Source organism: Fundulus heteroclitus, chromosome 4 (assembly GCF_011125445.2).
Source record: "Fundulus heteroclitus isolate FHET01 chromosome 4, MU-UCD_Fhet_4.1, whole genome shotgun sequence".
Taxonomy (NCBI): Eukaryota; Metazoa; Chordata; class Actinopteri; order Cyprinodontiformes; family Fundulidae; genus Fundulus; species Fundulus heteroclitus.
Genome location: NC_046364.1, coordinates 1508596 through 1531727, shown reverse-complemented (window position 1 = coordinate 1531727; position 23132 = coordinate 1508596). Strand labels below are relative to the sequence as shown.

Sequence of the window (23132 nt, the reverse complement as noted above, 5' to 3'; positions counted from 1 at the left end):
GAATAATACGCTAAAATCCTTGTTCATTACCTGATGTTACAGATATAACGCTGAAAACGTTACGGGACATGATCTTCATTCTCCAATCTCCATATTCATCTGTCTGTAAATTACAGTGTGATAAATTATGTTTATAAGGCTTCATCTGAAATAAAACACAAAAATATGTAGAATTCATTGTAAAACATGTATATCATCTATTGAGAGCCTTTTGATAAATAATCTGTAATGTGTATTTAGCCCACCATTATCTTTATGCTTATTGGCTGAATGGTAACCGTGAAATTATCTAATTTTTGAATGAAATGTTTAGATCGTTTAGAGCAAATGTTTTTTTTTTTTTTTGTTTTGTTTTGTTTTTTTTTTACAATTCTGCTGCTAACTTTGACATCCTAATGTTTTTATTCTCATATATATAATATTTAGTTTTTTCAGAAAAAAACTTTAGCTTTTCCGTAGTCTACGACACGACCATCTGTAGTGACGTCAGTTCGTGGAAATTGTCACACTCAGTGGCAAGATGGCTACGGAACCAAATAAGACCGAAATCCTGACGATTTTCAAAAGGTTGAGATCAATTCCCACGAACAAGGTAACCGAATTCGGTTAAGTTGATCTGGGTGTGTTATTATTTGAGTCTGTGTTTTGCTGGCATCTCTTCGTTCAATAAATATCCTCGGTTAGTAGCAGTTAGCATCTGCTCCTAGCTGGAGCTAACAGAAACTAACCATTGCTAACAGCTAGCGGGGGGGCTAATCGTTTTCCATTGAAAACTGCGGAGAACTGGAGCTAACGGCTAACGGGAGCTAACATCTGCTAGCCGGCCGGTTCCCGGAGTCAAACCTAAAGGCCACGTAAACGGTTTGCGTTTCCCTCGGGGAGAAAACCGGTGAGCATCGCCGCTTTTATGCCGCGTTGCCGGAAAAAAGGTGTCGGATCTAATAAACTATAAGTCGCAGAAATTGGATATAAATGCTAATATCGAGTTAATTCGCCGCATTGACCATTTTGATGTTAGTTAAAACAAGCTACATCTGATGTGATGCAGTTCGTAAAACATTAGATTCAACGTTCTGTCGGAGATTTTAACGAAAGCCGGCAATAAATAAATAATTCCATGTTTTTGACACCATGTATTAGTTCTTCCACGAAGTCACGCGTGTTCGTCAGTATTAGTGGTTATTTATTCATACCAGAATATCTGTTTAACACCTAGAAACCCACTGTGCATTGCCTCCCTTATATTTCACCTGCTGAACTGTTAGTTTAAATGTAAGCAAATGACATATTTTACATAAGCAAACGGTAATTATACATATTATACGCATTATATATATAAATATGTGTACTGGCATGGTCTTTCTACTGTTTTGATACATTCATCTTGAAGCTGTCAATACTGTGTTTTTTTTAACTAACATTGAAAAGTTTTGCATATACTGAAATCTCATTTTATATATATATATATATAATATTTCTTTTTAATCTGTCTTCAACAAGAAAGTTCGCCTACTTACATTTTGCTCTCATATCAGGGTTTTGGGGGATGAACTTAGTTGTCACAAACAAATTAGTTTCTGCTTTTGGAAACAATAGAGTGTAGAATCTGTCGTTTGTAGTTTTAGACACTAGATGTCCGATTTAAAGGTTTTTGAACCCGTTGAAGGCCTTGTGTTTATGCGTTAAAACTCTAGAGCTGACGTTGATCTGGAGCCATGATGATTGTTTGCAATACAGCGTTCAGAAGTCAGTTTTGGGGCAAAGGTGGAACGGCTGTTATCAGTGTGATTATTTTAACAGGCAGTTTCTAGTGGCGCACCAATCTGTCGGTTTGTAATCTAAGCTGGCAAAGTTTATCTTCCAGGAAATTGGACCAGCATTTGTGTTCATTGAATAAAGCAAAACTGAATTATCGTAGGTTTTCAGTGTGTAAACTAAAAAAAGCACTTTATTATTATTATTATTATTAATATAATAATGATGATGATGATGATGATGATAATAATAATAATGTGAAAATTAGATAAAATGTTTATTGATATATAAACAGGGATATTCTTGTAATTCCTTCATTTTCCAAACAACTTAATCCATCAAAAAACCGGCAGCACAATGTTTTCTTTATTGGCCAAATTTAATTTACTTGTTGAAATGTTACCCAGATGAGTTTGGGTATGTTTTAGTCCTTAAAATGAACCCTAGAATCAGACCAAAAAAAAATCCTCCAGATTGAAGGATCTAAAATTATTTCATTTTAATTGCTGTGTGAGGTTTTTAACATTTGTATTTGTATTAAACCAAAACAATGGTGTAGCAAGATCATTTCTTAAAATGTGTATCATTTTAAGTGTTTTTATTTTTTTCAGCATGCACAGAAGTACAACGTCTTTTTAGTATTTTCTTAGAGTAATTTACATCTCTGCTCCTGTTAGAGCGCTTCTCTGCTGAATAAGGTCTGGTGCAGGTTAAGGCACATCATGATCGAATTAATTCATTTTGTGCCTTTATAAAAAATTAATTCAGATAATGTGTTCCTTTTTAAATGCGATCAGGGCATTTTGGACGTGTAAACAGAGCTATTGACTCGCAGCATTCGCTCCTGGATGTGCCTGGAGCCGCAGTGGACGGTAAATGTAGGATTTTTGTGGTTTCTGTGCAGGCTTGTTTCGACTGTGCTGCCAAAAACCCGAGCTGGGCGAGCATCTCCTATGGCGTCTTCCTGTGCATCGACTGCTCCGGCATCCATCGCTCACTGGGAGTACATCTCAGCTTCATCAGGTAAGCCTCAGAGCAGCCCAGCAGGAGGTGAATCCTTACACAATCAGAAAATCACATTAATTAGCGGGTTTGGGACGCCCCTCAGTGTATGACACGTGATACAGTCGTTTCACAGACGGTTCGTTTTTCCACAGGTCCACAGAGTTAGACTCCAACTGGAGCTGGTTCCAGCTCAGATGTATGCAGGTTGGAGGGAATGCCAACGCGGTGAGTCTCTGCTCTGAGACCAGTTTATGTTTGTCGCTCTGATCTCTTCCTGACGCCATGCACTAACTCTTTCTGGTTCTGTGTGAAGACGGCCTTCTTCCGTCAGCACGGCTGCTCCACCAACGACACCAACGCCAAGTACAACAGCCGCGCTGCCCAGATGTACCGGGAGAAGATACGGCAGCAGGCAAACGCAGCCTTGTCCAAATATGGCACTGAGGTACGTGTCAATAATAACTTTTTTTTAATAACTTTTAACTTGGAGCATAAATCTAAACAAACGTCTGCCATATTTCTGTAAATGCAGAAAGCAGTGAAGAGCCAGCTGTCTTCACTGAGTAATTAAATTAAAATGAGTCCTCTGATGTCACACAGTCGACTTTCATGTCTTAGTAGTATAATAATAGGAGTTAGGGATGCAGACAATCGACTTTCATTTCATTGTCGAAAAAAAGTTTATTAGATTAAAGTTCGATCTATCAGATTAACTGACAACGTCCACTTAGACATTCTTACAGTGCTGTAGTGTGGCCGTCATCCTATAGAGAGCGCCGTGGAGCCAGACCCTGGCTGCATCCGAAAAGGCCTAATTGAGCTCTTCAGCCAATGAGGAAGGGAGAAAGTGTTCACCATGATAAGTGGTCTCTGAATAAATAAATAAACCTGAATAAATATATAAACCTCTTCTAGTCACTCTGACCATCAAAGCGCTTTACGCTAGAGCCACATTCAGCCAATCTGTAAGCCTGTATGCTTCCTATTATCACTATAGGTTCCTGTTTTATTATATGAATGTCTAAGTTCAATAATGTGTGAGAAAACTACCATTTTCCTTTATTCAGTCAGTTTTTAATACAGGTGGCACAATAAACTGTTAAAATATAATTATGTGCCTCTTTTTAAATTCAAAATATGAGCCCCTAATGTTATGCAAAAACACTTTTGATACAAGATAAAACTCAGGTTTTTACTGTTGCAGCGTAAAATGTTGCAGAAAGGAGTTAATATTCAGCTTTTTGTGTCTAAGATCTGCTGTAGATTAGATAAATATGTGTGCTCAGCATTTAAACGGCACATCCACACAGATGCTCTGCGCTGTGATTTCCTTCTGTTTTTAAATGCAGGTATTTAGTATTTTACCTCTAATTTTACCTATTTGGAGTTCAAATGTTTAACTACAGTAACATTTTCATGCTTTTATCTGTCCATTTCTAAACTAAGACATGTTCAGCTGTAGCTCAGGTTGGGGAACCTTTCAGAAACATTTCAATCTTCTTAGAAAGGAACTAACAGGAAAGTTCTGCAGAAACAAACCTTACAACATGTCAGAGGACGGTACATTTACTGCATAAATTATCTCAGTGGTTCACTCAGTCTGGAAAAGTAGGAAACTGATGCATTTTCTAGATTTCAACATGTAAAAAGGAAGTAGAGGTCTATTTGAAGACAGGAATCATTTTCCTTTTGTCGGCACGACCATGAACTGATTTTCTAGCAGGCTGCTCCAGTCAGCCGTTTCTTTGTGGCTGGTTTTTATTTATTGTTGCACATTTATCCGTTTTTTTTTTGTCTGTCAGTCCGGCCCACTCACATCAGATCGCCTTTCCTCTGACGTTTATTACAGGCTCCATATGTAAAGCTTTACCACCTTAGAAATATTTATTTTCACTTTTTGTATTTAAATTTTCAAAATTAACTGAGAACCTGTGAACAATGCTGTGGCTTCCTGGCTGCTTGGTTTCTTGGTTTCGTTTTCTGATCTTGTGGTTGGTAGAGCTCCAGGTACCAGGAGTATTTTTCCACAGAAATGTGTGTCAAAGACAGAAGAAACAAGTAAATTAATGAAAAACAGTTTTGCTTTTACAGATGTTCTTACATCAAATGCATCAGTTTGGAAGTTATTCACTTCTGTAAAAGAGGATTTACTGTTTAGATTTAAATGTATATGTATGGTAAGCCTTATTAATTAACATTATACTGAAACCTCTGAAGACAAACCTGCTTCGTTCTCTGGTGATAAACTGCGGCTGGAACATGGAGGACAGTGAATGCAGACAGATCTTCTCTGCTTCTCATCTCTTAAATGTTTTAAATAACTAGAAAAATAAACCATTTTAAATAAAGTCAAGCCCTTCAGTAAGAAGCATGTCGTAATGAAAACGGCATGAAGGCCTGCAGTAGTTAACATGGCCGCCTTGTCTGACTTGTTACAAACGTTGATAAAGACGTTTATCTGAGTAGCAGCTCCTGTCCAGAGTGCACAGGGTGTGTAATCCTAACAGCAACGTAACATCTACACCTGGAGCGGGAAAAATTAAATCCACTAATAAAGTTCCAATCTAATAATCACCCTGGATCGGCGTCACTGAGCGATCAGAGCCTGTTTGCTGCCTCCGGTAATAAACCTTTGCTGCTGTCCTTGCAGCTGTGGATCGATTCTTCTGCAGGAGCAACATCTGCTGGTCCTGAGAAGAAGGACGACGACTTCTTTGCTGAACATACACAGGTCAGGTTTACCTTCCAGTTCATTTTAACAGGCATTTTCAGCCATGTTGGTTTGGATTTGACTAACTTTACCCTGAAAACGGCAGCGTTTGTGAACAGGGCTGCACAACATCAGGAAAATATGCATCTGTGATGTTGATTATTGTGATGACATCACGTTTCCCTGATTCTGCTCTGTTTTTTACTGTAATAATGTTCACAGCTCTCCGTCCGCTGCACCGTCTCACCACTAAATACCGACACGCAGAGCTTGATGTGTAACAGCCCGACATAAACCATCAAACATTTGCCTGCGTAGCTTTTGCAGCATGAAATGCTGATTCAGCGTTTTCAGAACACAGATTGCGCTCTGTTTCCGTTTCTGTTTGTCTTTTCTGAACCTTTCTGTTGATTTCTCTGCATTTCTTTTTGCCCCTGGCCGCCTCCCTCCATACCTGGCATCCACGTTTCAGCCGTGAAGGCAACCGGAGCGGAAGTGAGCTCGTTGTGCAACACAAATCCCCCCCGGCCGCAGCGCTGACAGTAGTTGAACAGAAACCGACGAAGCATCGAGGCAGAGAAGCTGCTTCGAGCTATTTAGATAATCACGGCCCTCGAATTATCGGAGGAATGGTTCCCGCCCTGCTGCTGACTGGCTGGTCCTCAGTAGCCGCCATGTTGCCTCTAAGCCGCCGTAAACGCTGCTGTTTGTGTCGTTTCCCATCAGCTGATGGAAGCAGTTGTTGTTCTGGTGAAATTGTCTCATCCAAAGCAGCAGGGATGCTTTAAAGCTGCTAAACTCCTCCGTTCTCTCCGTGTCTTCAGGCTGCCTGTGAGTGGAACATAGCGCCCCCTGCAGAGCAGAACGGAGCCGCCGTGACCCCACAGCTGGCGGACACGACGCCTAAAGCCCAGGACGACAGCCGTAAGTCAGCCAGAGCTCACAGCCTCATCAGGCACTGAGTTACATGTCTGAAATAATTCCTTAAATTATGTGAAAATATGATTCCTGAAAGTATTAGTTTTCCCCCCGGACCAAATTCTCCCTCAGGTCCTTTTGGATCTTGGGTTCGACTCACGTTTTATATAAAATGTTCATGATCTTTGTTTTTATCACTTATAAAATATCTCAAAGCTGAGTTTTGTTAGGACTGGACAATATAGAAAAAAAGCATATTGATAAAATATAAATCATATTGATTTATCTCAATAATTATCAACAAATTCAAAGTATATATTTTAAGTGCAGCCCTGGTCATTTCATGCTGTTGCTTAGCAACCTATTTTTTTAGATAAAGACACAAACACTGAATTCAACTTCAACCCTTTATTCAGGCAACTTTTTACCAAAAGTGCAAGTTTTTAAAAAAGAAAAAAAGAATGCGTGCTCTCTGAACTCTCTGAAGGGGGCGGAGTTTGGTTCCTGGGTCTGTGTTGTGATTGGCTGGGAGCATGTAATGTAATATTAACCTACATGATTGGCTAGAATGCAAAAGGAAGGAAAACTGTTATTCTATTTAACTTTTTATTGATCCTTTTTTTTATCTATCTATCTATCTATCTATCTATCTATCTATCTATCTATCTATCTATCTATCTATCTATCTATCTATCTATCTATCTATCTATCTATCTATCTATCTATCTATCTAATCTATATATATATATATATATATATATATATATATATATATATATATATAGTTATTGAATTATGGTTTAGCCCTAAGTTTCATTGTTATATATTAAGAACTGGAAGTTGTTGAGCAGCGTCGGGGAACGTTCTAAGATCCTGGTTGGTTCTAATAAAGCCGGATTCAGTGACGGGATCGAAGTCTGCAGCTAAAAACAAGTCTCCTTTGATTTTATTGGTTCTCATGCTGAACTTTAATGATGTGATGTTTGTAACGGTGCTGTAATAAAAAAACTAGCATAGAACAAATTCTCCATTTCTGGGCTCTGACACATTATAGACCGATAATCTATAATTAACGTCTGCAGTAAATTGTCCCGTTTGTCTTCTCAGAGTCTCGTTGGTCCGTTTTTATTACATTAATACACACAAAGCTCTGTGAGTTTCTGTCCTCAGACGGTAGCTGCGGTACCTGCTGTGATTATTTTTTATTTCCTCCTGCTTCAGTCCTGTTTTATTTGCTCCTGGACAGAACCAGAGGACGGGCCCAGCATCGAGGGTCTGAGCACGTCGCCCCAGGCGTCTATGGGTGAGTAAATCAGCTCCGCCCTGCTTCGCTGCTCCTGTTAGCTGCTGTCTGGACTTTAATCTGCACATCACAAACGTCTGCTCCCAGTTTCCTCTCAGCCACAAAGTTTACGGCTTCTGCAAAAAGCTGCCGGTGAATCAACCTGTTGGTGTTAAAATCTGAAGCTTGAGCTGAAGAAACGTTCTTTTAATGAGAAGCTGCTGGTAGCAAGGAGGCTCTGGTTCATCTCTAGACTTTTTCTGACTAAATAATCACTAGATGTGAGTAAAATAAACTTTAATTTGAAAATAATCAGGTTTAGACTGGAACTGAGGGAGAAAAAGCAACTAAAGCGCTGAGAGACCTTCAGAAAGCCTGAAAAACAGCTGATCAGGAAAAGTATAAAGAAATAATGTACGGGTCAGAAGAGAACAAGAACCAGAATACACAGTGTTTTCTTGTTAATGATAATCCATTAAATCGTGTACATGAAGGAGCAGGAGCTTTTGTCTGAGCTCAGATGCTGTTCGGTGTAATGATGAATAAAATGTCTTATGCTGTAGAGGACTCCATGCGTTTATCAGCGCTGAACGGACCGACGCCTAAAGGTGAAGCTTCGCTGCGTTTTTTGTGGCCGTAACGTTTGACTGACATCTGCTCAGCCGCCTCCTGTCTCTGCTTCTCACGGAGCGCCTCAGCTATTTATGGCAGGGCTGTTGTTTGACCAGATGTTTGGCTCAGATAAAGCTGCGTTTTCACAACCAGAACAACTTAATCAGGCTGCACTGTGTGGGAAACACTTACCTTTATGCAGCTAATCATGGGTTTATGTGTGCTTTGCTTTGAGCTTTTATAAAGGCAGCATTTTGACAAAACCGGGATGCAAAGACGTCACAACATAAATAAAACTGAGGAAGTGTTCTTTTAAATGCCTCCTGCTTTCTCTCATGTTCCAGAGGAATGCTGCATAAATGACCTTTTACTTAACACCAAGCTTTAAACTCACGTTTGCTGCTGTGAGAAAATTAACCAGAGAAAGGAAGATTTCCTGAATCCAGATTGGTTTTCTGCTTGTGTGACGTTTCCCAGAGGAAAGCCTGCTTGCTGTGGTTTGTGTGTGAGAAGTTTCCTCCTGTGTTGCAGATGTGAAGCCCTCCATCATTGGGAAGAAGAAGCCCATGGCTGCTAAAAAAGGGGTGAGTCCAAACCCACTGAGCCAGATTCCTGAGCTCCACCTGCATCCTCACTGATTCAGGGCTTCCTACGACCTGATTTTAAAAGTTTAATACTCTAAAAGGAAATAAACGCATCCTGCAGTGTGCTGTCATCACCATCAGCAGCTTTGTTCTATAACTCAATAACTTTTCTGCAGACATTAATATGGTTAATTTGAAAGGTTTTGCTGAGTTAATTGAGCTGAAAATCCTCAGCAGGATCTAAACTTTAGGAAACGTGATGGTGGAGAAGTGATGAGACCCTCAGAGATTAATCCTGTGAAACCTTTAACTGTGTTTGTATTTACCGTATTTTTCGGACTATAAATCAGTCAAAAAAATTGTCATAAAGTGGGGAAAAAAACATACAAGTCACACTGGACTATACGCATTTATTTAGACATTTATTTCACACAATCCAAGACTAAAAACTGACATTTAATCTGGTAAGGAAACGTATTAAATCACACAGCTGCATCCACACATTCCTAGGAGGATTAATGGAGTAAATTAGCAGCAGGTTTTATCCAGAGCAAGGTTGTTAAAATTACACCTAAATCACACCGTTAGCGTAACGGTGCTACATGCTAAGCTAACAGTTTGACACGGATGTTTCAGAGCTACATAAAGCTCATGTTCATCAGCGAAGGTGTAAACGATCATCAGAGCTGTAAGCTAGCGCTAGCTGCTGTTAGCTTCACAGACGGCCCAGTAACAGGTTCTGTTAAGGTCTGGTTCCTTAGAGCTGCAATATATAAACATGTTTTCAGTCTTTGTTGTTTATAGGTTCATGTTTCAATAATTTTTAAGTGTTAAAGAAGCAGGATAGTTTTCACTACCTTAGAGCGCCCTCTTGTGGCTATTAGACAGTGATGTTTACTCCTTGGTTCATCCTGGTCAGTATGAATTCTCATTTAAATTTTATATATAAGCCGCACCTGGATATAAGTCACAGGATCGACCAACTATTAATAAAGTGACTTATAGTCTGAAAATACGGTAACCGGCTGCTGATCTTCTAAAAACATTCAAACCGCTGAAACTTTTCTACGTTTTCTGTTCCAACTGCCAACTTCAGCGTATTTTACTGAGATTCTACAAACCAAAATTAAGCTGAAATAAAATGGTGGCTGAGTGAGTCTTTGCATTCGGCTTCCGGCCCAAAGTTCTGCAGATCCGCCTCTGGCTGCAACTTATTCATCACAACCTGAAGCTCAGACGATTCTTCTGAGTCCAGAATGATGTTTGAGCTTCTCCATCTCGGCGCCTCCTGAACGTATCTGCCCTGTGTGTCCGTGTCGCTGCAGCTCGGTGCAAAGAAAGGCCTCGGCGCTCAGAAGGTGAGCAGTAAAAGCTTCTCGGAGGTGGAGAAGCAGGCTCAGGTGGCCGAGAAGCTGCGAGAGGAGCAGGCCACGGAGGCCAAGAAACAGGCGGAGGAGTCCATGTGAGCAGAAGGCTTCCTTTCCTCCTCTCCTCAGTGGTGGGTGTGAAGCCTCGGTGCCTTAGTGATGGACGTGCCTGTGTCTTACAGAGTGGCCTCCATGCGGCTGGCCTACAAGGAGCTGGAGATCGACCGGAAGATGGAGGAGAAGAAGCTGCAGAACCTGGAGGGGAAGAAGAGGGAGCAGGCGGAGCGGCTGGGCATGGGCTTCGGCGGCAGGAGGTAAGGCGTCTGCGTGTCTGAGGGCGTCAGCGGCTGGCGGAGCCGACGTGACTCTGCTCTCCTGTTTCAGCGTGGTGTCTCACTCCGTGATGTCAGAGATGCAGGTGATCGAGCAGGAAACACCTGTGGGGGCCAAGTCCTCGTCCCGCTCCAAGCTGGACATGTTCGATGAGCCGGGCTTCACCTCCGGACCTCCTAAGTACTGGAGACGCCTCGCCGGCCGCGCCGCTGGAGCCCGTCGGCCCGCTCCTAACCTGCCGTCTCCTCCCTCAGGTACAAGGACAACCCGTTCACGGTGGGAGACGCGTTCAGCTCCCGGTGGGACGCTGACGGCGGAACCGCCTCCTTCACCACCTCCTGGGCTCTGGAGAAGGAGGAGCCCAAAGAGGAGGTCACCATCTCCAGCATCCAGCCGATCGGGGAGAGGTACCGGCTCATCCTCGCTCAGTCCGTCTGTCTCTTTGTTCTGGTTCCGGTTCTGATGCCTGTTCTCCACGGTTCCGCTCAGGCTCCCCAGCAGGAGGAAAGCCGAGGCGTCCTCCGGCGTCTCCGAGTCCAGCGAGGCCCGGCAGAAGTTCGCCAACGCCAAGGCCATCTCCTCAGACATGTTCTTTGGTCGGGAGAGCAACGCTGAGGTGAGCGGAGCCCGTTTGGGCCGAACCGGCGCCGGTTCCTCTCATCAGGGAACGTGTTTGTGCTAACGTTGTTCTGTCTGTCAGTACGAGGCCAAGACGAAGCTGGAGAGCCTGTCCAGCAGCACCTCCATCAGCTCCGCCGACCTGTTCGGAGACGACAGCGACTATAAAGGTGAGCGGAACCCCAGCGGATCAGAACCTTCGGGTTTTAATGATTAACTGAGTTTACTGCTACAGAATCAGTGGGACGTGTGAATTTTTAAGTTTCTGAAGTTTCACTGAGCTGCTGTCAGACTCAAAGCTCGGGTCAAAGCGACTCCAGGCTACACTTAACCTGCAGTCGACCCGGTTACTGATCCCACAGCAAGTTATGTGCTAAATAATAATTTAGACCACTGAACATTTTTACCAGTTTTATTATCCGAGCCTGGGAGCTACTTTGATTTTGATCCATTTTTTCGTTTTCCATTTCATAAATTAAAACGAGATTTACTTGCAAAGGACTGAGGAAAAAAAATTAAAAACAGAAATCAAACTGCAGAGATGGAGTTAAAGACCTCAAAGGGAGGCAGACTGATGATTTTAGTTACAAACAGATGTTAAAGGTTTCAGGGAAAATGAATAAAGACACGTTACGTTTACCCAGAAACACACAATGTGGCCATATTTTATTTAGTTAACATAAATGCAGCTAGATTAACGTAAAAATAAAATGGAAATATGTCTAATGGGACCCAGGAAAGATTTAAACTGGACCCTGGGAAATAGATTTTGTTTTTAGCAATTATTTTATTTCTGAATTAAAAGTCAGCAGAAGCAAACTGACTTCATGAGAGCAAACAGGCGACCCTTCACAATAAAAGCCCTCAGCTGTGAGGTTAAAGTCTGCTGCAGGTCTTTGCAGAAATGACGCTAGCTGGCTTCCTAACACTGTCGGCTCTGATCCGTTGGGTTTATCGGTACCAAATGTCACGTTCATAAAGTCATGAGCCCAGTTCTGGCCTTCTAGGAACCAACTTTACTCCAAAAAGGCAGAAATGGAGGAAAAAACACTTCCTGTTCTGGATCCATCGCACTTTACAGAAAATATGTAGAAAATGTAAAAGTGTGAACGGCTCAGATCAGGGGAAAGATCTGCTGAGGCTCATTTTTAATCAGCCGGGGGTCGAGAACAGTCCCAGCAGGGACTACTTTCAGCGGCGGATTCATCCTCAGGCTCCAGCATCACCTCTCCTTCCTCTCCTCAGGCCGGGCGGCGGGCTTCGACAGCGTCCTCCCCTCCGGCCCGGACATCGCCCAGTTCAAGCAAGGGGTGAAAACCGTTGCCGGGAAGATGGCGGTCCTCGCCAACGGCGTGATGAACACCATCCAGGTGAGCGCGTGCAAAAACACGCTGAGTTCTTCTCTCATATGTGAGAGTCGGTGCTTTTCTTTACCTCGCCGCTGTCTCCAGGACCGCTACGGGTCGTACTGAGTGCCGGCGCCGCTCGTGGGAAACGCTGAGGAAGAAGCCAGCCTCCCGACTGACATGAGCGTTTGGACGGAGCCGGGCGAGACGCAGGAAGCTTTGCATGGGAAGGACGGCGTCCCCGACTTCTGTCCTCCACTAGAGACAGTATTCCCTTCTCATTAGACTTTTATTTTCATAAAACCACCAGAAAATACGGAACCTTTTCTAAAACAACTGCTCTACTGTCCAGAACCTGCTGGTCTTAGATTTTCAACATGAGTTTGAATCTTTATTTTCTTTATTCTGAAATCAGATGTCTTGATTCCTAACATTTAAAGTATTTGTTTTTCTCGTGATGTTAAAGCCACGGTGCGGTGTTTTTAGTTTCACTTCAACAGGAATCCATCATGTCTAAAGCTGCTGACTCAGTAAAGTCTGGTTGTTTTTCTCCATGAAGCACTGATTTCAGAGCTGAGCTGAAATCCTCACAGCTTCCTGACCTCTGACCTCTCATAAAAACGGTTCGATGCGATGGAAAGAGGTCGGGACACGCCGACTCCAGCTCAACGCTCTGACTTTGCATCCTCGCCTCACGCAGCAGGATTTCCTGCTTGAACCTCACGTCTGCTGCCAGTTTCACGGCTTCTCTCCTGGTTCTGATACTAAATGTTCCTCCGGTTGTTTTCGGTTTCAGCTGCAATAAATGAAACGGAGCAGACTTGACGTTCAGCAGACGTTTGTGATTTTCTTTACGTCCCGACCCGAGGTTATCCGAGCAAAGAGAGGATCAAGATATTTATTTGTAGGCTACAGAGAACCGTGTTCAGTATGTTAATAAAGACGAAAAACCCCGCAGCTTCTCGTTGACTCAGTCTCTCACACAGAAATCTTTTACAGTCTCATCCAGATCATCTTTATTTCTGCAGGATAATAAATCAGTTTTCCTCTGATTGGAGGAAAGTCATCAGTTGTGGGAATGAAGCGGCTCTCTGGCCTGCAGGGACCGAGCCGATGTGCGCTCAGAGATCCCACCGTAAATTATCCGAGCCGTCGGCGTGGAGCCGCAGCGTAAATCACAGGTCTGAGGAATGGAGCAGCTCCACATGCCTGACCTCCGCAGACAATCAGGTCCTCAGAGTGAGGAAAGTCTGTTCTCCCAGGACCGATGGGAACGTTGCTCTTTAGTCCAGGGGGAGCGGTGAAGGTCTACCCCCAGTTGTAGAAGTAGATCTTCTGCCAGGTGGGCAGGTAATCCATCAGAGGACCTGGAAACAAACAGCAGCTTCAGTTTCCTGCACAATCAGCCAAAAACACGTCGAGCCTTTTTATATTTAAGATGCCAAACTGGTTCCGCTGCATTTCCTCCATCCTCCCTGCCGGCACGCTTCATTCTGTTCTTTGTTCTCCCGTCCCTCTTAAAGCCCGCCGGCGGTAGAAATGTCCTCAAACGAAGGTGAGCTCTGGGCTTTTAATTCGTCTGGAGGATTTACACAAATGTGTAGGAGCCCCATTTAAATATTAGATTTTAATTAGTGATTCATGGCCTCCTGTACGACTTTCCAGCTACAGTGACATATGAAAATATTCCTTTTTCATTAGAACTGGTTGGTTTTATTAAAAATTAAAACTTTTTCCTGACAGGACTTTCTAATAAGACTCCATGAAACATAACATTAAGCAGGTATCATCCTCCTCTTGCTACTGATGGTCTAGAATTAAATAATGACCTTTCAGTAAAATGTACCTTCCCCTGCTCCTGTCACTACCTACTGCTTCCATGTGGGGGCGCCAACCACGTAAAACTGAACTAAACATCTGTAAACTGAGTCGCTTTTCTCAGATTTTAAATATCAGGACAGAATTTAAACGATCCGCTGGGATCCTGGTTCTGTTTGGACTAAGCTTGAGCTCCTGGGCAGATGTTCTTCAATATCCCTGCATCACAGCTGATGAGAGGCGGTCCTGTCCTCCATCACGGTTCTGTCCACCATCTCTGGTCTCCTGGTCCTTCCTCCAGGAGCAGCTCTTCTAACCTCAGTCCTGCTGACTGAGGCCTGTAGAGTCTCCAATCTGGCTTTGGGTAAATTAGCCAACGGTCTCAGCTCCTCTTGATCATTTTCTGTCCCTGCTCATCTCCAGCGGTCATCATCTCGTATGAATGAAGGTCTGATAAAACCAACATTTTCTGAGCAGCTTCTTTCCCTCATAAATCCTGTGGAGCTGGACTACAGACATGAGAAAGGTCTTCCATCGTGAACGGGTACTTACGCGCCACGAGTCCGATTCCCGGAACGTGGTCGGCCAGAAGTCTGAGCAGGAAAACGATCTTCTCCCTGCAGACAAAACCAGATTTTCACTTTAATCTTTGTTAATCTGACAGCTCTGCAGTTCATAGGAACCTCTGAGTGGACTGAGCAGAACCATAAGTCAGTCGATCAGTTAATTAGTTGACAGTGAAGACTTGAGTGACCGCATCAGCACTTTTCTTACTCGGAGTATTTGTCGTAGAACGGCGAGCGCAGCAGGTAGTAGCACAGCAGGAAGGCGCGCCTCTTCATCTCCGCTTTCTCCCATCGGTTTTCAAACTTGGTGTCGTTGAGGACGGCGAAGCTGCAGGAAACCACAGAGACGAGTGAAATGCCGTATTTCCCGTATTTACGGGAAATGTGCAACCTTTAGCCTGGAGGAGGTTATAATCGGAGGAGCTGGTTTACCTCGACAGCTCCAGGGCGGCAGAGACGAGCCACGGCTTCCACGACTGCTTCCCACAGACGCCGAGGCAGAGGACTGTAGTCAGGAAACGCAGATTCAAGGAAAACACGACAATCACTCAGTGTCTGAGCTATAAATCTTCATCCTTTAGGTGGAAAATTTGGTGGAAGGATGATATAGATCCGACAGAACATCAGATCTCTAAAAAGGAGAAGTGGTTTTATTCTCAGGGCTGGTTTATCACTTCTTGTTCGCATAAAGCTTCAGCTGAAAGTCTCTTAAATTCAGGGAAAACATAAAAGCTTTGATTTATCCAAAGCTGCACTTATTAAACCCCCTCAGTGTGTGGAATATATCTTCACATCCTCATAAATCTGACAGAAACTAGATGAAGTCAGCTCTTGTGTTTTCCAGCTCAGGCTTTTGGAGGACAGCACCCCCTGGTGGTTTAAAGGGGTGTTGCAGTCAGGGAATCTGCAGCCTGGAGTCCAGCTGGTAAAAAGGATACGGTGCACCAGAGGCCGGCTGATGTAAACGGACTCGGCGAGCGTCTCCTGGAAGCTCAGGTCAGTCGGCCTGCTGTTGATCTTCTCCCTCAGGCTGCTCCTCCTCTTCCTCTGCGTGGGAGCGCCCCATAAGCGGCTCTGCAGGGACGGTGCTGCAGCACAGCGGGGTGGAAGGATGTTATACTGTGGAAGTCCTGATATTAGACTTAGACTCAGAATGGCTTCTTCTTTATAGGCCCGTTTACACTACACCTAAAAACCAAGCCATGCCGAGACCGGTCCGAGCTTGGTCCAGTTAACTGAGATAAATGCAGCCGTTTACACACAAGAGTTATCTCGGTTATCTTGGTTCCTTGATTGCTCCTCGCCTCCTAGTGGCGATTTGCGGTACTACCGCTCTCTGGGATTGAAGGCGGGACCGAGCAAATCAAAATGGCGGCGCCCGTAACATTCAGGATGTTATTGTTAGACAGAGTCGGCTTTTGGGACGTGGATAAGACAAACGAACGTCTAATAAGGATTTACAGACGCAGGAAACAACAACAGACGCTGAGGTTCATAAGCAGAGTCATCACTGGAAACCATGTGGCACGGTAAGGAAGCTAGTATTATTATGAATGTCTGAAATTTGTCTGAATGGAGTGTGAATCGGGACGTGCAGCCAGACACGCCGGGAAACCCGCTGACAGTCAGCTGGCTGTAAGGGCATGACGCGGTCTGCTCATGCGCTCCTCGTTATCAGGGAACCGGGCTACAAAAAACCAGTCCGAGACCTACTGATGAACTGGTCTGCAGTTAGCGCGGTCCGGTTATCGTTAGCGCGGTCTGGTTCAGTCTGCTGACCGTTTACACACAAGAGTTATCTCGGTTACCGAGCTCGGACTGGTCTCGGCTCGGTTAAAAAAGTGTGGTGTAAACGGGCCTTATTTCATTACCACCATGTTTTTCAGACTGGTCGCATTTATTCAGAAATATATTTAATGTTTCAGAGCAACACAGAAAGGTTAGTAAAGCACTTGAACTTTGCAAAAAGCCCAATAACGCGGTTCTGTCGCGGTCTGGACTCACCCTACGACCATCGCTCCGCTGCGAGAATACAGACTGAAACAGCGAAACAACATATGTACTGTGTTCAGTCTTTGTTTATAAGTTAATGTTTCAATTAATTTTTAAAGGGTTCAGGAGCAACGTAGTTATTAACAAGCCTAGAGCGCCCACTTGTGGTTCCAGACGGTAATGTTTACTCCTTGGTTCATGATGGTTCGTATGATTTACCATTTAAAAACATTATATGCGTCACACCTGACTATAAGTTGGATCAGCCAGAGTGAAAAAATGTGAATTATTGTGTGTAACTGTGTCCTTACCACTGTCACAGCAGAAATGCCCAAGTTAAAGATTTTCTTATCTTAAATTGGTATTCATCTTCTAAGACTTCCTTTAATCTTTTAGAGCGGTTTCATGTTCTGACAGATTTTCAGGTGATTGCCGCCTTCTCTGGGGCGTGTGGTCCGTAATTTAAGCCTGTATGAAAACCACAGAACCTTCTGGTGGACGTTTCTACGTCTGCGCTCTGATTGGACAGAAAACAGGAAGTCTTCTAGCAGGGAAGACAGAAACGCCTACGTTTGGATGGGGAAACTGGACCTTATAGGATTCTGAATATTTCACCTGGTTAGAACCGACATCACGCTCTAAGCTGGACGTTGTGATGGAAAATCTGAAAAGATCATCAAACCTGAACTGTTACTGTGGGGAAACTGGAAAAAGGGTCAAATTGATGATTGGGTCAGGTGAAGTCCAACTTCCTGTGACCCGTTTAAACTTTAAAGAACACCTGAGACCTGCAGGTCCAAACAGGACTGGGTTTCTGCATTTATTTTACTGAAATCTCATTCCAGTCAATGGGGAAACGTAAAGAAATTACAGAAACTACACAAACCCAAGAGCAAATTATCCTTTTCCACAGACTGGGATCAGGATGAGTAACAAACCGAACATAGACACAGAAATATGGATCAGAAAAAAAATAAAAACTGTCCGTTTTTAGGTTAAAAGTTTCTCACCGCTGCCTAGAGGTCTGATGACTCGACCCGACCTCTGACCCACGAAGCAGGAGTCGTCCTGCTGCTCGTCTGAGGCGTCGTCTGTGGGTTAAAACGGCGTCTCATTCAGACACATTCATCATCGCTCACTGAAACTGTAGCTCCGCTGCTCTGTTTGCCTTCAGTGTTCTGAGGATGATCCGCTTAGAACCAAGTTAGGATGGGTTTGTGTCGACATGCTGCAGCAAAACTAAACCGAGAAATTTACTGAAACCGTAAATTTCAAACAACATTGGATTGTTTGTATTAAGGAAAACAAGTTCTTGTCTTTTCTACCCTGTATGAGTCACAAAGTTCTGCTCTTAGACCTGTTCTGTTTTCAAATGATTACAAAAGAAGTTCTTCCTGATAAAAATGTAAAGAACAAACATGTTATATCAGGGTTCCCACACCTTGGTGAACATCAAATTCAAGGACCTTTCAAGGACTTTCCAGGACCAATTTCCTCAAATTCAAGGACCACACGTGGCGGCATTTACCTACTGTGACCACTGAATAGGTTATCATATTTTAATACAATGCAAATTCAATAAAAGACTAAACGGCATAGAAGTTGTTGGGTCAGAAGCAATGCAAGAAAGTGGACTTAATTTATAGCCTACATTGATATTGATCATATTCATAGCCTACATTTATATCCACAGTACATGGCTATGCCATACTACATTACATATAAGATGTACATTAGTCTACCGTTTCATGGAATTTTATGGAAAAAAGTGCAGCATTGAGATGTTCAGAATTATATCAATTTGTTTCACTTACTTTCATCTTTGATTAAGCTAGTTTTTGACTTTGACTCTGAAAAGTAGCTAAATATAGCGACAAAGTCGCTGAGTTGGCAACACTGCGTGAATGTAACCTATTGGACGCACGTAGGCCTAAACCGTAGCCTACCAACTAACGAAGAAGAGCAAACGTACTTTTGCAAATTAAAAGTCTGCGGAATCAACATAATTTTAAAAGATTGTGTGGTAGTAAAATAATGACACATGAGTCGTCATCCGTGTGAACTTTCAACCCCACAAAAAAATTCAAGGACTTTCAAGGGCCTTGAATTTATTTTTTCAGATTCACAAACTTTCAAGGATTTCAAGGACCCGTGGGAACCCTGTTATATGCAGATAAAATGGCAGAGAACAGACCTTCACTGACACATTCAGAGACTCTGTCCAGGGGGATTATGGGAGGTGAAGTCTGCAGGCCCGATTTGTACATCAGGAGGAGAACGAGGCGAAAAACTGCCCTGGAGCATCGTGAACATGTGGAAGATGAGAGCAGAACGTGAGGACAGGTCCCCCACAGGAACATCATCACAGGGAACCTTCTGGTTTAACACTGAAGGAGGAAAATAAAAAGGGCTTACTTAAAAATGTGAATGAGTCCGATCACCAGCCAACGGCCCGCCTCGCCCCACAGCTTCCCAGCCCCCACCTCCAGAAACACCTCCACGTACTCCAGCACCGACAGCCAGGTGAGGATTCTCTGCTGAGACGAGGGCTGGAAAAAAAAAAAAACACGGCAGGAGGAGAAACGATCCATAAGTTAACAAAGTTACAGACATCAGGAAAATGATCCTGACAGTAATTTAGCTCCTCCAGGAGTCTTAAAACTGAAAGTTTAGCCGTTTGTTTTTCATTCAGATGAACTCACCGTGGAGAGGGCGCCTCTCACTCCTTTACGCAGGATGCTGTCGTTGAACAGGACCAATAGGTTGGAGGCAGAGTACACTGGAAGACATGAACTAAAACATGAGCAGCAGCACAACAGTAACGCTGCTCCTCCACCTTCAGACCTCCCTGTGGTCTCCAGGACCTCTATGCAGACGTGGCCGGGTCTCAGCAAACATTTAAACATCTAACTGGACTGTGAGGACGATCATGGCGCTGCGGCGCCCTCAGAACCTGTCAGATGGTCCGTGGGGCTCTGGTGGGTTCATGGAACCTTTTGGATGTGGAGTTGTCCATGTTGTGCCACGTGTTCATGATGACCCGTTGGTTCTGGAGGACCTGACTGGTTCCCCAAACAGTGCCAGAGTGGCGACCCCTCATAAGTCCCTCCAAATTAAGGGGCAATTATGAGAATAAAGTTCTAAAATTACAAGAATAAAATAGTATTTTACAAAAAAAAGTAGATCCCTCCTGCGTTAACAGATCCTGTGCTGATATGTTAAATCGGGCCGACCTCCACTTTGGGAACCGCTGGAGTAGACGCACATTGCTCCTTGGATCGTTTCCTCAGGTGGGATCAGTTCACCTGAGGGGGGGGGGGGGTTCTTTGGCACTAGGCGGTCTAGCTGCCAGGTGCTGATGCTAGCTGCTGGGGTTACCTGATTCTGGGCTGCAGTCCCATGGTGGGGATTGGTGGGGATTTAAGCCTCTTTGCTGTTGCGATGTACGTGAAAACGGAGAATTTTTGCAGGCATGGTGCCCTGACTCCTCCCTGCTGCTGCTTTGCCTCTGGTTCCCTCTCTGGTTCCCTCTCTGGTTCCCCTCTCTGGTTCCCCTCTCTGGTTCCCCTCTCTGGTTCCCCTCTCTGGTTCTCATGTTTATCCTGCATCTGTCTGTGGGTTCCTGCTGCGACCCTTAGAGGTCCTTACTGTCTGTTCTCTGCTGGTCCTGAGCGATGGGCATTTTGGAGCTTTTGCTCTGCACACTATAAACATCTCTCTCTCTCATGCACACACACAGAAACAGAACCTCAGATCATACAAATACATATAGTCTTGATGTAATACGATGAATAATCTCTTTTTCCTTTGTCCATCAGTTTGTGCCATGCTGGGCGCAGGTTCAATGCCGAGCTTCCAGAAAACTCTCAGCTTCCTTTGTTAAACCAGGCCGTGCAGTCAAGGTGCAGCAAACATTTGGCCCTGAGGACGGCGGTGCTTCACCTGTAACTGAGGTGTGGGCGTGTCAGAGACGGCTGCAGCAGCTCTTTACTCACCAAGCTCGGAGATCTCATGAGAATCAGCGAAGCGCCCTGAAACGACAACAGTCAGGACGCGTCAGTGGCTGCGAAGGTTAAACACGCCGTATCTGAGCTGCCTGACCACCGCCTGGAGCTTTATGCGTGAAAATGGAACAGATGACGAGGACGTTGTGGGATGAAGGAACGTTTAAAGTCTGTCCACCTTTACTTCTCAGCCTGGACTCCTCTAGACAAGCTTCTCTGGAATTGCATAAGTGACAAGAAGCAACCAGGAGAAGAAACTTCAGAAGAGAACTGATGATCCAGAACACTTTAAAAGATTACATGAAAAGTCTGGATCGCAGGAAGGAAAACAGGAAGAAATGAGGTTCTGGATCAGAACCGTGGATCAGAAATTACTTCCCTCTGGATCCTAAATACACAGAAACCTGCCAAAATAGTCCCAGCACTTCATTCTGTCCTGTTCCAGACACAAACAACGTATTTTATTGAGATTCTATGTTGCTGAACAACAGGAAATCAAGTGTGGGAGAATTTTGATTCACCACGAGTCAATAAGTCCAGCTCTGGTCTTCCTTTGGCTTCACCAGCTTCAAACGTCTACAGACCAAAAGTTTAGTGCCATCTTAGTAAAACATCTCAAGAACATTGGGGAACATCAGGTTAAAAGTTTCACCAAAGAGTCCCATGTCTTGACTTTGACTAGGCCGTTCTAACCCATGAATCTGCTCTGATCTAAACCATCATAATCTCTGTCTGCATGTTCATGGTGGTCGTCCTGCTGGGAGGTGAAGATCCACCCCAGTCTCAGGTTCTCCTCCATCCATCTTCCCATCAGCTGACCTGCTTCCCACAGCATGATGCTGCCACCACCGTGTTTCACTGTGTGTTTGTTTTGCTGGGTTCCTTGGTCTTCATGATGCCGGTTGTTCTCTAAAGAACCTCTGAGGCCAGAAGCAGATCAGCTGCAGTTGGACTCAGATTAAATGACACACATCTGGACTCTGGTTACTCACTAGGAGTCTTGAGAAGGGAGTTAAACACGATATCTGCCACAGAGCAGCACGGCGGAGGCCCCATCATGCTGTGGGAAGGCAGGGGTTGCATTTAGGATGCGAACCATCAACCATCAACACTTTCCTGACTTGTTTTGCGTCATTTCCCTCCACAGACCAACCATCCTCACCACTGTGTCGGTCTGTCCCAAACAAATTCACTGGAACCGAATGTGCAAAAGCTCAGGGGGTACGAATACTTGTGGGCGGCTCCAGAGCTGGGCTCACCTGCCATCAGGTAGGACAGGGTTCGGACTGTGTTCTCCAGCTGAGCTGTGGCTGCAGGGTTCCTCCGCACAAACTCCGTGTAGCGCTCATAAAGCCGAGCCGCGGCGTCCAGGTACTCCCTGATCTGCGACATTTCCGCTCAGACCGACACAAACAGTCCTCCTCCGGTTTATCGGTCCCCGGTAGCTCCGCTTCAGCTCAACTCGCTGCACTTTAACTGCAGGTTTCACCAAACAAACAAACTTCCGCGTCTTCTCGGGCTTCTTCTTCTTCTCCTAAGTAACGGTGTGCTGCCCCCTTCTGGACGCAGTGCGCCATGGTCCCAGCGGCCATCCACCCCATAGACATAATATAAGATATATAATATAATATACATAATAAATATAATATATCTTATAATATGTCTATGATCCACCCATCCCAGCGGTCACAGGTGGGTAGTAACTAGTTACATTTACTTTAGTTACATTTACTTCAGTAAGTTTTTGTGCCATTTGTACTTCTAGGAGTAGTTTTACTGCACTGTACTTTTTACTTTTACTTGAGTCATATTATTACACTGGTGAAGATTATCAGTCATCCAGGTCATGGTTATTCCAAAAAGTTAAAAAACAAAACAACTGGACAAACAAACTTTTTTTTTTCGAAGTTTAAAGACGTTTTGCTTCCTATCCAGAAATCTTTCTCAATTCCAACTACTCCAGACATTTTGAATTGAGAAAGCTTTCTGGATAGGAAGCAAAACGTCTTCAAACTTCTTCTTTTTTTTTAGAAAGTCATATCATTATTCAAGTATCGCATTACACAACAATTACACAACAATTGTTGTTTTAACGTTATTTTACTAACACATCATATGTTACAATCGCCTTAATGTTACTGTTTACTGCTCACTATCATCTCAGAATATCTAAATGCATATTGCTGTGGACGAAGCCTCAGATCATCATTGTTCATTAAGCA

The 23132-nt window shown here is 43.9% G+C and overlaps 2 protein-coding genes across 3 annotated transcripts; one reads left to right on the top strand and one right to left on the bottom strand.

The window, feature by feature from the left end:
- Positions 1-450: 450 nt before the first annotated feature.
- Positions 451-13487, top strand: arfgap2 (ADP-ribosylation factor GTPase activating protein 2). 2 transcript variants are annotated; one of them, XM_021308423.2, is made up of 17 exons: positions 451-592; positions 2660-2778; positions 2913-2985; positions 3074-3205; positions 5411-5491; positions 6295-6394; positions 7635-7691; positions 8234-8278; positions 8814-8866; positions 10192-10328; positions 10416-10547; positions 10618-10746; positions 10821-10973; positions 11056-11182; positions 11267-11354; positions 12430-12554; positions 12636-13487. In XM_021308423.2, exons 1-17 carry the CDS (start codon positions 521-523, stop codon positions 12654-12656), a joined length of 1644 nt encoding a protein of 547 aa, XP_021164098.2. In that variant the 5' UTR covers positions 451-520; the 3' UTR covers positions 12657-13487. The 2 variants fall into 2 exon arrangements, with proteins under 2 accessions (XP_021164098.2, XP_012737585.2); XM_012882131.3 differs by lacking the exon at positions 8234-8278.
- pex16 (peroxisomal biogenesis factor 16) lies at positions 13415-22459 on the bottom strand. Its single transcript, XM_012882132.3, has 11 exons — positions 22170-22459; positions 20902-20937; positions 19609-19685; positions 19322-19455; positions 19101-19201; positions 17917-17997; positions 15853-16002; positions 15347-15419; positions 15123-15242; positions 14901-14965; positions 13415-13897 (listed from the first exon to the last, which is right to left on the bottom strand). Exons 1-11 carry the CDS (start codon positions 22300-22302, stop codon positions 13839-13841), a joined length of 1029 nt encoding a protein of 342 aa, XP_012737586.2. The 5' UTR covers positions 22303-22459; the 3' UTR covers positions 13415-13838.
- Positions 22460-23132: the final 673 nt, after the last annotated feature.

Bases quoted from the DNA above. Each gene is read 5' to 3' on its own strand.
- arfgap2 (XM_021308423.2), top strand. From the start codon at position 521: ATGGCTACGGAACCAAATAAGACCGAAATCCTGACGATTTTCAAAAGG. The intron at 8,279-8,813 runs GTGAAGCTTCGC...CCTGTGTTGCAG, and splicing joins GAACGGACCGACGCCTAAAG to ATGTGAAGCCCTCCATCATT. The intron at 10,747-10,820 runs GTACTGGAGACG...CTCCTCCCTCAG, and splicing joins TTCACCTCCGGACCTCCTAA to GTACAAGGACAACCCGTTCA.
- pex16 (XM_012882132.3), bottom strand. From the start codon at position 22,302: ATGTCGCAGATCAGGGAGTACCTGGACGCCGCGGCTCGGCTTTATGAG. The intron at 19,456-19,608 runs GTGAGTTCATCT...TTTTTTTTCCAG, and splicing joins TGAGAGGCGCCCTCTCCACG to CCCTCGTCTCAGCAGAGAAT. The intron at 16,003-17,916 runs GTGAGAAACTTT...GCTGTGCTGCAG, and splicing joins CATCAGACCTCTAGGCAGCG to CACCGTCCCTGCAGAGCCGC.